This window comes from Parambassis ranga, chromosome 15 (genome assembly GCF_900634625.1).
Source record: "Parambassis ranga chromosome 15, fParRan2.1, whole genome shotgun sequence".
Classification (NCBI taxonomy): Eukaryota; Metazoa; Chordata; class Actinopteri; family Ambassidae; genus Parambassis; species Parambassis ranga.
This window is the reverse complement of record NC_041035.1, coordinates 13,816,179-13,830,526: the sequence shown is the minus strand read 5'-3', so window position 1 is coordinate 13,830,526 and position 14,348 is coordinate 13,816,179. Positions and strand designations below refer to the sequence as shown.

At 39.8% G+C, this 14,348-nt stretch overlaps 1 protein-coding gene across 1 annotated transcript in view; it reads right to left on the bottom strand.

Moving 5' to 3' along the window:
* Positions 1-5,639: 5,639 nt before the first annotated feature.
* LOC114447251 (zinc finger matrin-type protein 4) overlaps positions 5,640-14,348 on the bottom strand; it is a 46,452-nt gene continuing 37,743 nt past the window's right edge. Inside the window, exon 7 of the mRNA XM_028423414.1 lies at positions 5,640-7,831. Coding sequence (XP_028279215.1) covers positions 7,810-7,831 — 22 coding nt within the window. The 3' untranslated portion in view covers positions 5,640-7,809. The remainder of the gene's footprint in view (positions 7,832-14,348) is intronic.

The window sequence follows — 14,348 nt, the reverse complement described above, 5'->3', positions numbered from 1 at the left end:
TATCACTGTTATGTGGTTCGACTGACAAAGCCATTAACTGTTCTAATATAGTATGTAAGCATCATGTATACTGTTTTAATCCAGACACTTTAACAAGGTAGTCGTCAGTGACTTATTTTGTGTTGTGAGATTTGCTTTTCTGATAATAAGTGTCTCTGTCTCTACTCGCAACCTCGTAATAGAAATACTAAAATGCAATTACCCAGTCATTGTTCATTTTTGACGCAGGCATCACAGAAAGTGTTGTCCTGTTGTCATTTTCATTTTGTTTATTCATCCGTTCTAGGAGAATGACTAAAGTTACAGTGAAAGGCTTTTTGTGACATAGTTTTTACAGTAGTAAATATGTTCTTCTTTACATACACCTCAGGGATTTAAATGCTATTTAGTTACTTAGATATTAATTATATATTTTCAACTCCATGCCATTTTTTGATTCTTGGTTGGATCTGCATGTCTGTAACAAAAAAAAATATTCCCTTCGGGGATAAATAAAGGAATTCTGATTAAAGATGAATGACTTTATGGTATTATATTACTATATATCTGTTACCACATAACACATGTTGTAGTTTTCTCTACCATTACAACTCAGCTCAACTGAGCATGGGAAGGAGGGTGTATAGTGATGTACTCTTATTGTTTTTTTTTGGTGTGTGTGTGTATATATATATATATATATATATGCGAGTAAAAGAAAAATACAGAGATGATACAAACAGTGTGATTTCACCTACTTGTTTGTAATATTTTTAACTTTTGGCTATGACTCATGTTTTTGCTATTTTTTGTGTGGAAATGACAGTGTACTGAAGGTGTCAATACTCACATTTAATTTGAGTGTATTCATAATGTAGTGTTGATTGATGCTACTTTCACACGAAGCAATTAAGACTGGAAATAAAGAAGCTGCTAACTGCCAAAAGATTATAACAAGCCTATAGTAGTGAGACAGAAGCAGGCTTCAAGTGTCGGCTGACAGTTTTTTTTTTTGGTCATAGATTCTTCATTTATTACAGATGGACATGAAATGATGGGTGGCTGACAGGGAAACAAAGCACCCACTGGCTGCCTGTTAGCTTTGACATCCTAATTTCAGCTGCAGACAGGCTGCTTGTGCATATGTGTGTATGTGTGCACGCTGGTTACAGATTTAGATCACTGGTTTGGGATGCACTTTGCAAGCTGGGAGCAGGATGTTGATACGACAGCAGTCACAGGAGGGGGAACCATCAGATGTAGCCGTCAGCTGACAGACAGACTTATTGCACTGTCTGTCCCCTCCTGAGTCAAGGCCCAGATACATACAGTATTAGGCCAAATGCTGCCTCACTGGCCCAGTTTATGCACAGTGTTTGGAAGAGTGTAGGTATTGAGGGACATCCCTGGTCTCAGTCCCTTGGTTTATTGTAAGAAAATAGAGCAAAACACTATATATCAGCTAGACTGGTGCTCAATTAGAATACGTTTTGTAGCAGACATGTACTTGTCTCTGATTTGTGTTTCCGTTTTATTTTAAATTGAAGATGTTTCATTTGAATAAACAAGAGTGAACTGTCATAAAAGTCTCCCTGATGGTAAAATAGACTTTAGATGGAGTGCGCATCTTATGAATTTTTTAGGGGCCCATGCACACTGCATATGCTATTTGCCCAAGCACACAAATCTGTCACATAGACACATATGCATATTTGCATATGTGCATAAATAAAAAAATAAATAAACACCTGTACACGATCACATGTGCACAGACATCTGTTAGTGGTGTACGCTGGAGCTGTTACAGAGAATTGAACAGTGAATGTGTCAGATTTAAAGTTTTAATTAATGCTTCTCTGGCCAGCCGTTAAACAGGAACAGCAAAAAGCTTTTACTGTTCAGCATTTGGCAAAGCTTCCTCATTTGAAAATGAGAAGAGCCATATTTGGGTTACCACAAAAGCCAAAATAATGTCTCTGCTTGACTGGAGTAACAGCTTTGTTGTTTCTGGTGGAAAAACAAGGTTAGAGCGACTGGGACAATATGAGAGTTACTCCAAAAAAATTGCAATTTAATTATTATGTTAGGCTTTTGTCACAAAGACGTGGGAAATAAATTTGCATGTACTGATGTATTTGGATTATTTGTATTAGTATTGATATTATCATAAGTCTTGAATTTTCCACATTCACGAAAACTGTGCATGGGGGTTGAAACTTTACAAAATTCTAATATGCACAGTATCTTAATGTTTGTATGTTCTGTGTATGACTGATCCAGAGCTGTACATTATATTCTTTCTGTGTGTGTGCATGGTTTGTCCTTATCACTTAGTCCTGCTGCTGTGACCTTTAAAAGGACAGTTAATGTATGACAGGTTTACAGCCTGAAGCCTCTCAATAATAAATCAGCTTGGACAGATGGAGCTTCTCTGCTGATGTACTGGATTACTTCAATATAATGCTTTATCTTTCCTTAACAATTATCCCCATACTATTGGGGCTTTGGTGTAGATGCAGATGCATTCAGTGCTGTGTGCTGCAGTATATTTTGTCTGCCTGCTTATGCTATCCGCCAGCCTGTGGTCCACTGTCTCAGATGCCAGCAGTGGCTGTGGGGTCAATATTGTGATGGAAACAATGATATTTGACAGGGAAGCTCTGACAGGCTCTAACAATGAACAGCCTGCTGCATGGAGCTGAGCAGTGGAGTGGAAATCTGTTGCTGTTGGGCCGTGTGGGGTCACATCACCACTGTTGACAGCTTGATAGCAGCACGCAGACGCAGCATGTGATATGGGAAATTGAGAAGAGTTATAAGCCCTTCTTTGATTCGTGCAACTCTGTTGTTAAATGTGCATGTCAGATGCACAGTTGTGTTTATGTAACAAGAAAAGCATCTCTTATGCTGTTATGGTTGGAGGTTTTAATTATACATACACCTACCATCAGTGCACCCTTGCCCATCAGGCAGACACTGTTTTACTAAATGAAAGTATAGTTGAATCAAAGAGATGTTCAGAAATTTTATCAGGCAGCGTTGTTTCTCCCCTTAGAGCTATTTTTATTCATCCCTTTAGGAGTTGTGAGGATATGAAACTGTGTTTACATCTGCTGCACACTCATAAAGTGACAATAATGTAGAGTAATGAAATCATCCCTCCACTATAAGAGATTTTTGCTTGGTGTGACCTCTGCGTCACATATGTCCTTTCAAATGTCAACTGAAGACATATCACCATCTTGACATTTTCAACAATGCTTCTCATAATGATGCGGTTGCACTGGGGTCACACAGTGGAAACTGTGACATCCAATCTACTGCCTCTCTGGGTACCATCACCATGACATGCTGATACTCCCTGATGTATTTTAGGATGATTTCACATTCAATTACAGTAGCTAATTTAGTGTAAATTCTACAGTGAGGCTGAGTCACGCTAATGTTTCAAATGAAGGAGTTCAAGAAACCGAGCTGTGAACTGCACCTACAGTAAAGAGATATTACCTTTTCAAGAACACATTCCAGCTCAACATGGGGCTACAGTGATAGGGTTATGAATATGGATGAGCCAAGATAGCATGCCCTACTGTGGGCTTAGTGGAGTGGTGGCCTAGTATTCTCACTCCCACTGACTTATGGTACACAGAGAATGGGTGTTGCAGAAGAAATGACATAATGCCAGCTTTATGTTTTGTTTGGCTCATCTCCTATTGACTACAATGAGCCATTATGAGAGGACAACATCTCCCATTCGGGCAGTCACACTCATTTTCCATGCTACTACTGTACTGTTGTTTTTAAACAAGTATGTTTTTCATTCAAGGAAAGTGCATGAAAAATGATCATTTTGTTGATATTTCCTGCAGCCTAGTCAGAAGTCTTCAAAACTCATTAAGTTGTTGTGCTCACTTATTTAAAAAGAGTTAGAGTGTTTTGTATTATTTTGAGGGTGCTCTCAGCATAGCCTGCACTTTCAGCCTCTATTTTCACATCTAGCAGAAACAGCAATGCTACAGTAGAAACTATGTTGAGAACTGAGCTTTGAAGCTAATTGTTTGATCCAAACACACTGTCTTTTTTTTTTCTCTAGTCTCTACAGAGAGCATTTAAATCTTGCTTTTTTTCCCACCACAAGTCACATCCAACATTTACAGAACACACAAAGCACACACACACACATCATCATACTCTACCTCCTCCAAGCTTTTCACGTTTCACATCCTTTCAACATTGCTGTGTAAATCAGTGATGAGGCGTCACCGTGCACAGGGGTGTGTATAAGACAGGAATTTGTTTTGACGGGCAAAGACATCAATGAAGCTGAAATGTAAATCTGTGGGTTGGTGATGGTGGAATTGAATCTAAGCCTGCCAAGAAAAAAAAACACATTTTTTATTATACAATACATAACAATACACTGTAAATGATTCTTTTCCATGCTGATTTTTAGCTTGTTACTAGAACCTCCAATATTTTTCTTTGATGTTTACCTGACAATCAAAACTTCTTTTATGTCCTTTTTATAGCACATTAACTTTTTGTGGATTTAAAGAAAGCCCTGTTCCTCTAAATGATATAATAATTTGTACAACAGCTATATTATTGTTTTGGGTATTGATCTAAATACCCAAATCTAAAATTCCTGTTCCAGTTGTGTGGTCTGAGCATATGATAATGTTTGTGGTAAAATCACAGTTGATGGTGTTTGCACACAGTTGCCTAGATACAAAGCCACTGTCTTTAACTTAAGGGTACAAACTTAAGTCATAAATCTCTGCATCCAGTTTTGGCTCAGGTTTTATTAATGGAAGTACCAAGTACCATCTAACCAGATGTTAAAGTGCTGTTTAACCTTTGATAACCTGCTAGCCCTGTCTTGCCAGGTGCTCCCCCACCTGCTGACAGGCAATATTTGTGGGCATCCCTAATGTCATTTAGTGGTCTCCAGCAAGGCTCTTGTCCAATGCACAGACCACAACTTCATCATTTTGCATGCTGGCTGGCAGCCAAACTGATGTTAGACTTCATCTTCGGGATGAGAGACAGGCTGTAGAGGCAGCTGAATGACATTCAGAACTGCCAGAACTGCATCTTGGTGGGCCACTCTGATTGTAAGAAATCACAAGATAAGGTGGGGATGGGTGCACAGTAGTGACTGAACTTTTTCATCTGAATACACACTATATATATATATATATATATATATATATATATATATATCAATCAATTGATTGATATCAATTGATTTCAGTGAAGTTTTGAATATAAAACATACAGCAGCATGTAGGTTGCTTCTCTTAAACCCCCTGTAGGAAAAAAGGTATGTAAAGTAAGTGACAGGAGAGGGAGAATGATTTATGCAGAGCTTGAGGTTGTGTGTGTTTGGAAACTGATGACTGCTGCCACTGAAAGCGAATGTCACACATCTATATGGCAGTGCACACAAAGAGAAAAAGAAAAACAAGGGGTCTGGATTTAGCAAGAGAAAATAGATATAGTTGTCATCTTCATTGTATTCATTATCAGGTATGTTTACAAATTTGCTCATGGTATACACAGCTGACAGCAACTCTCCCACAGATACCCACCCGAAAGCACCATATCACACGATTCCTATCCATAGATACATTTCTTGTCTTATAATATGTAACATCTGCTAAATTATGTGACTCATGGCACAGTCATCCTCTGCACAGACTGTGATATCAACACACACAGACATAATTTCTACTGTGAATACATCAGTGCTGGAGAGAGAGGAGTCAGATTAAAATGGTCATCAGATCAGAAGAGTGCATGATGCACATCATAGGTGCACCATGACATCTTGTTATTGTGGTGTAGTTATGGCATTTAAAAAATCCAATCATGCATCAATATTTCTGGCAGTTTTATGAAGCCATATTTCTCAGAGGGGACTGTCTTTACACTGATGTCGTTTTTCCCCCCTTTTTCTTAATAAAAACTGCTGGCTAGATTTGGTCCATTGTCACTGACTCTCAGGTTTGAATGTGATTTGATTTTCAAAAACATGACACACCAAAAACGGCGAGTTTATTCCCATTCCGATGCCAGTGTATTTGCATTTTTTTTTCATTAGAATTTTAATAAACATTTCCCTTTTACCTGTGGCTCAGTGCAGATAAAACACTATGGATACAAAACTCTGCTTACAACAAAAACTTCACCTGCAGCTACTGCTTATTTACATAGACCACTTATTATCTTTTTTTTTTGCTTGTTAAACTATTTCACTTCAAACCCACATTGTATGGTTGTTAATATTACACTGTAATTGCATAAAAACCATTATTCATCCATATACATCTGCAGAAGAAAAACAGCTTCTAATCAGGTCATGTGCAGTTCACTCTCTTCACCATGAAATCAACAAAGCAGAAAATAAAGACATTTTTAATGTGTTTACTGAGGAAAAAAAAAACTGCTTGAAACAACAAGAACTAACAGAGAATAGCTTAGCAGAGAGTGCTGTGTTTGTCAGTCTTAAAGAGAAATACTGCTCTGGGCCAAACCAGTGCCAGCACAGGAAAGTGGAGCATGTCTTCTCTTTGCTGAATTTATGGTGCTACAGACCATTGTCGGAAGTCACTTTACAGACACTCTGAAGACACTACGGATGAGGCTGTTATACGATGGCGACTCTAATATTTAGGTATCAAATTTTTTGATGAATAAACAAGATGTTGCTCTAAAAAGGTGACCTCTTTGTTCAGTTACAGGCAGTAATGCATTACGAACTATCACTAGAAAGCAGCGCTATTGCCAAAGCGCGCAAGAAATAGGTTTCAAAAAGGCAAGTGAATGCAACGCTTTACATTTTTGCATGCATTGAATTATATCCCCGCTGTATTGTACATAGTCTGCTACATGATTTGGGACTTGTTTTTTTTTTTCTTCCTCTGGCTTTCTAGCAACAGAAAAATAAGAAAATATTATCTACATGTTGCCTTCTCTGAGAGAATTTTGTCACCTCTGGACTACATCTGACATCAGTATTTAATGCTGTGGGAATGTTTTCAACAGTGGATGATTCACAAAAGTTGACCCTCCTCAGAAGCGGAGTTTAAAAGTTTTTGTCTTTGCTGCTTTTCTCTTTTATTTCCGGGTTTGATTTTATGGAATATACGAAGATGGAAATGACACATATCAGACCAGTCCACTACACTGATAGACAACACTAGATCTAAACCAAAATATACCCCTTTGAAGTAATGGAAATTCATGCAGTCTGTAATGGCTGAGGTCATTGGGAGTTCTTAGATTTGAACATCAGGGCCTGAGTTGGTCTCAAGTGGTCTGAAAGTGAGCCATGTATCTGCCCTACCCTTATGTAAGTAGACCATTTTCAGACTGGGATCACAGTCAGAGCACTTGGGAGACTTCATGTTAAAGAGTTATTATTACTTCTCTTCTATGACGATCATTGTAATAGTTATTAGCACTCTGGGCAACACACTGACATCAGTTCAGTTTTAGATTGTGGTTCACACAAGAGTTACATGGCAATATGCAGCCGCATCTGACGGCCATTAGTGTCAAACTCATCAAACACAAGGTGCTGAATTAATCTCAAAGATATATTTTTAGATCAAGGATAGAGGTTAACCCACACACGCATATGGCAGATGCGTGCATAGATGCTTAAGACACCCACATACATACACACAGACACACATACTGTAGGTACTCTGCTTTACTTTCCCATACTCTCCAGTCTGAGGCAAGTCCTCTTTGCTCAAGTTGTTTATCCCAATAATCAGTCTTCTTCATTTCTTCTTCTATTCCAGAGTGGCCTGTCTCGGTGGCTTACTGCTGGTGTTGCTTCAGGCTGGAAAACAAAACACAGGATAGAATTTGTTAGTCTTGTTCTGTCTCTGACATAGGCAGATCTGACAGGACAGGGCTTTTTAACCACAGGGAACATCAAGCCTTCCAGGGGGAGAGATAGAGGGATTCACTTCCTGCCATGCTTGGTCCCTGGGATGTAATCTCATTTACCTGTGAATCCACATCTCATGCCATTCTTAATATAAAGTAAACAGCAGAATGAACAAAGTCCTCACTCTTAATGCAACCAGACAAATATGCAGAGCTGTACACTGTAAGCTTGCGTTGCTGTTATTATTTTTTATTATCTGCTTCACTGAGAACATTTTTCCTTTACGGGGAATGACAGCTTGACTATATGTGAAGCATGAGCCAATAATCCTGTTTCACAATCTTTTTATAATTACAGCCGTCTATTATGTCTTCTATCTGGCGGTACCCCAAATTAAAACAAAGGAGAAAGATGGGAGCATAAACCCTCATGTTTAAGGTGCAGTAATTACTGTGGATTTGGCCTTTATCTTGAGCAGCTGATTGTTTTTCATGATGACAGGCGCTGCGGCTGCATTCTCTAGCTTTATCATCATGAAACAAAGCAACTGCAGAAGCAAACGCACCACATTTAATTAAAACAAAGAGATAAGTTGGATTAAAGATCATGCTAACCAACACACACCTAATTGAGGAGGCATTTTTTAAGTACAGGAGCATCTAGGGATTTCCCGTAGCTGCTCTTTGTGAAGAATCACTGAGATGACAATATCAAAATTAGCATGCAGTGTTGCCTGAATGTCACAACAGAAATCCCAACATTAATGCTCAACACCTCTTTCATCTCTGCAGCATTTCCTCTATAATTGTTCCTCTTGTCAGCCTAAGGTGTTTCTTTTTTCCTTTCATGAAGTAGTTTGGAAATACTTTTTCGTATTGCCTGAGTTTGAGCTTACCCATGTTTGCCCTCAGTGTGAATGAGAGAAACAAACTAAATTAGACACACATAAAGTGAAAAGAAGATGTTTGCCTCCTTCCATGGCCGTCGGTTTGAGCCACAAATGAAAACCTGCCCCCTGAAACAGCACAACAAATTCCACCATTTTCATCACAATCCTTGCTAAAATGCCGCTCTCTCACTTGTGTCCTAATTGGACCACACACACACACACACACACACACACTTCGATAGCTGAAATGGAGTGAGAGAAAGAGGAAGCATACACAGGCACCCTAGCTGTCAGCACCTATCCTGGTAATGGCTGTTAAAACAGTGGCCTCTACACCCTGTCTGCTCTTGTCAGGGCTCATCTAACGGATCAGACTCTCTGAAGAGTGGGAGGGCATGACTCTGGGAGCTTGTATTGTTCTTTGGGAGGGGACAGGTAGCAGCGAGAAGAAGTGGGAAGACAACAAAATGAGAAAAAGTGGTCAAAGACATGCAATGATAGTTGTATACTGAGAAAGAGAGAGAGAATGTTTTTGACAGAAAAGAAACATATTAGTTTTTATTATTTTTATCCTCAAAAAAGAAAGCTTCAAACATGTATATGTTAAAAGGTCTCTGAGCCTAAAATAAATCTGTTTAATCTGTTTCTGTATTTTCACAACGTAAGTTTAAACTCACAGATTTCATTCTTTTCTCTGTTATTTGTCATATTGTTTTCAAACTGTCCCCAGACTTGCCTGTTTCTATGGGAACAACATGATCCAAATAGTCTTGTTGAATGTAGAGAATCTTCTACATAGTTGTTTGCTTTATTTTATTTTGCAAGCAGTTTGTATTGTGTCTTAAGGGAGCCAGTGTTTAAGTGGGGAGGAACAAGGTAGCAGAAAGGACAGAGCCAAGGAAGCAGCAGCCAAGTACAAGGTGAAGCAGCAGATGGGGTAAAACTAAAGGTTGTGGTCTCTAAGTGATAGGGGTGGTTAATAGACTAATCCAATAATCCCCCCCCTCCACACACACACAAACACACAAGATGTAAGATATATGAGGATGAGAGAGGGCAGAGGGAGTGCATCTGCCTCTGTGTCTGAGGGAGGTCTTAGTGAGGATGTGAAGGTCACCTTGGCACGTTGCGTGTGTGTGTATTTCTATGTGAGGATGCCAGGTAAATACAGGCCAGCACTGGCAGTTGCTAAGGGAGCTGAGAGTCATGATTCAGGCATGACCCCCCCCTTCACCATCCTCACCTTATTAACATCACAGACAGTGATGCTCAAGGCACTGTGTATGTGTGTGTGTGTTTAGGTGGAAGGTGTTAGAGAAGACAAGGGCAAGAGCCTTTAGGGTGATGAGGGGAGCCTAAAGCATGAGTGTATGTGTGTTCAAGTATGACAGAGGTGTGTAAGAGAAGAGCTAACTGGCAACAGTCCTGAATTAACCTTTCACCTTGCCTCAAGGAGAGAGGATGCACACACACAGACTTATTCAGAGGCTTTGACAAACACACACATGCAAAAAGCCCAGCCTATTAGCAGGTCGATAACCCAGCCATTTGCGTTCAGAGTTACTTTACAGTAAGCACTGTAATCGCCAACATTGGTTCCCACCCCCCTTCCCCTCTCGCTCTCTCTCTCTCTTTTTCTCTGAGCTCTTTTCTCTAACATGTGCATTAGTTTGTTTGGTAGCTTGTGTTTTGCTGGTGTGTGTTCTCTGTAATACCGATGCTGCATAATTACCAGGGTGAGCAGGCTAAATGGATTGTCCCAGGCCTTACCATCATACCCCTGAGGCCATGTTATTATCAGCATACACGAGTCCATGCTATGCGCATAAACGCACATAAAAGCAGGTCAGAGGTTGGAATTGTGTAACCAGAAAGCACACAGAAACCAAAGGCCATGCAGTCCTGGTGCGTAATGTGAATATGAACAATTATATGGGTAGCTAATAGTCCCCAGTAGTGTTATTGGTCAGATATGTAAGTGTGCTGACAGTTCACGTCATGTAAACCGCACTTCCCTGGGGGCTTTGTTTTCGTTTTTGGATTCCAAGTAGCTAATTAGTGTCATTTCTTGTTTTGTATATTTCCCTCGTTTTATTGTATATGCACATAGACAAAACGTCTCAGGCTGTATAAATTTGCTCATAATGGTTGCATAAAAGCCACCCTAGCCCCAAGGACAGTCTGTGCAATGACTATGAGCTCTTTTAACACCACTTTTTCTGGTTCAGACAACTGAATGTGAATAAGAGGAGCAATGTTGAAACAGACAAAAGGATATATATAATAGATAGAAATGAATATTTAATAGACCCACTGAGGTGTATTTTGACCAAATTTGAAGAGACCCTGCAGTTTTTTAAGGATGTACGTTCAGTTTCTGTTTGGAGAAGTTGTTGCCTTGTATTATTTTTGTTTTTGTTTTTGCTCTGTCTACCGGGAGGTTGCTGTTTATCTGCCAGCACCAGAAGGGGTTCTTTAGACCTAACCAGACCTGACCATACAGTACATTTGTGCATAGTAAGGATCAGGGAAAATATCTGTCTTGCTTACATATGAGGGATCTTGAGATTTAGAAACATCTTTAGAAATATTTAGAAATATCTCCTCTACTTTCCCTGCTCTGGCCTTCACTTCACCTCATCTGCCTTCTAGTAGAAAATGTATTTGGCAACATGGAAAACCACTTACAAGAAAGATTGTCCAAATCTTCAAAAACATTTTTGCCAGACTGCAGAGGGAGCCACTCCACTCCCTTTACCAAAGCATCACCACTGGTATCAGTTCTCTTTTTCTGTGATTGTTGTGTTAGCTAGCGGTCATATGTCACAATTTTTCCAGCTGCAATCATTGGTGTTTAAAACTGCTTCTGAGTTGAAGAAAATATTAAAGGCTTAAGAATTACATGTAACAGCTACAAGTAGCTGTTACATGTAATTCTGATACATCTTAAATTTCCAGATCAAAGTTTGCTAACTCCTTCTTTTATACTGTTGGATGTAGAATTTTGTCTTAAGGTTTACATTTAATACTGGGAGAAGATTTATACGCAGCAATAGGACTGGAAAAAAAACAGCTTATTTTTTTAGTTGATGGCCTTATGTTCCTTGTTTATACTCCTTCTTTTGCTACTTGCCCATTAGTTTCTAAGAGTACTTGAGTCTGAATCCAACATGAGGATTTAATGTTCATTTATCTGCTTCTCTTCTGTGTGATGCCTGTTTGTGTCTGTCTGCTGGCCAGGAAAGTGCATTGGCTTAATTGCAACATGCTGTAAACTGTGAAAATGTTCCGCCAAGTTTATCAAGTTATATCTGCGCAGTTATCATCCTGTACAGGTCCAATTACAGCAGCCAGTCTGAAGCGCTGCGTGGAGTCTGCAGCTTTTCAAATGACCTGCAGCTGACTGCGTCTGAAGCAGATGCTGGGTACAGATAAGAAAAGCTGGCAGATATACATCCAGCTGTTTAAAGAATGGAGAAATCTGTTGTTGTTTTATGATGACACATCCCTAATGCCAAGCACACATACTCAGATAGAGACACACACACACACACGCAGTTTTCATGCATGTTTCTTCGGTGAGAGCTAATCCCCCGCCGCTGTCAGCCGTGCTTTCGTCTCCTCTGGAAAGCTCCTTACACAAGCCAAAGCTCATCCTGAGTGTGAAGGGACACACATACAGTCTACGCACACACTCACACAACTAAGGGTGGAAGATTTCACATAACTTTGGCAAAGTCTTGTCCAACCTGTAAACAACAGCGATATAAGCAGCTTTTTATTTCAGCAGTTGTCCCACATTTCTGCATTTATAAAAACACATACAAATATAAAAAACACTTCAAACTGACAGCTTGTTGTTAAAGGAAACATTTGTTTTATCCAACCGAACTGCCCCTGAACTACACACAAACATTTATGTCCTCTTTTGCAGTGCCTTAGATGCCGTCAGGTCTTTGTGCTGCAGCCTGTGTGTGTTTACATTCTTATGTCAGCAGAAAAGGGACACTTTGCACTGGGTGCAGCACAATGCATTGTGACAAGGGCACTATTTGCTATCATATCATACGCTCATTATGCACGGCGTACACTGGCTAAAGTGTAATGGAGGTTGATGTAGAAAAGTGCAAGAGACTTGACCTAAAGCGGTTTGTAGCGGACATTCATGTGCTGGTATTGTGTTTCACCTGAGTGACTGGGTGAAGGAAGAGGAAGTGGGGGCTGTTTATTTTTTAAATATAATTTGTCAAATAAAGCTACTAATTTGCCATTAAATATGTTCTAAAAATGTCTTCTACCTGTGAACAATCCCTAGTAAATGCCATTGCTGTGAAATATGACTTCTTCACACTTCTCCCCCGAACTTCAGGCCACTTCCAGTAAGCCCTCCTGACAAATTGAATGAGGGACTTCCTCCTCATCCATCCACTGACCTATCATCGCTTCCCCCTTGTAAATCTCCCAGGTACTTCTCCCTCAGTCTCTCTCATCCATCGATGCCGTGCGAATCTATCCTCTCCATCCTTGTGTGGAAGTAAAGCCCTGCAGCCGTCAGCAGCAGTGGGCTCACCTCATTGTCCACTACAAATCTCTTCTATATCACTCTGACTCTACCTTTCAGCTCAATTTAAGGAGATTTACTCTGCTGCAATTTTGTTTTACTTTCTTTCCATCTTTGTCTCCAGAACATTCTGGCCCTGTCTCCCTTGTTGCATCTCTCTGCATGTTAGTATGTCCGTGTTTATTAACTCTATTTCAGTCTTTATGCCATCTCTGTGTCCTTTTCATATATTTATTTATTTGCCTCTGTCTCAAATATGATCTGTCGTTCCGTCTCTCAGCATCTCTCATCCCATCTGTCTCCTGTATGTCCGTGCTGCATCTTGTCTATCAGTCCTGCTTACTCTCTAGTTCTTCGTCATGAACATGACTGTTTCAGTGTGTCGGCTCTCTTTTCCGCTTTGCGACAGTAAAACTGACAGAAGGAGAGAATTATGAGCCACCATTTTTTTCTGTGATTTACAGCCTCTGTGCAGAAATGTTATACAACTTGAGGATCACACTTTTCAAGAGTTTAGCTGACGCCCTTATCTTGGCTGTGAGAGATGAACTGTATGAGGTGATCTGTGTCTAGCTTAGTGGCATGTGACAGTTTATAGACCTGCGCCATCACAATCACTTCTGTGACCTTTAGCCCTAAACAGAGTAGAAATCTTCACCACTGCAATTCCTACAACATTTACACTAATATCAAAATATCACTAATATTCTGCATATTTAGAGTTAAATCTTAGCTTAAAGAAGCTCAATCCTGTTGTTTGTTTTCTGTTTTTGTCTCCTCCTTCACTCTCTGCCTCTCTCATCCTTGTTATCACTGTTGTTTTTCTCACTACACCCACCACTCTCTGTTGAAGACTTAACTTGTTTGCAGAAGTTTGGTGTGTGCATCCCAGGCATGTTATGCTCTAGGGTGGTTAAACACAGAGAGTTTAGCTGCATCAACTGTCTAAAAACAGACAAGAAAGAAAAAAGCTGCAAAAAAATCTATCCTCAAGCATCCTTTTATCTGACAAATAC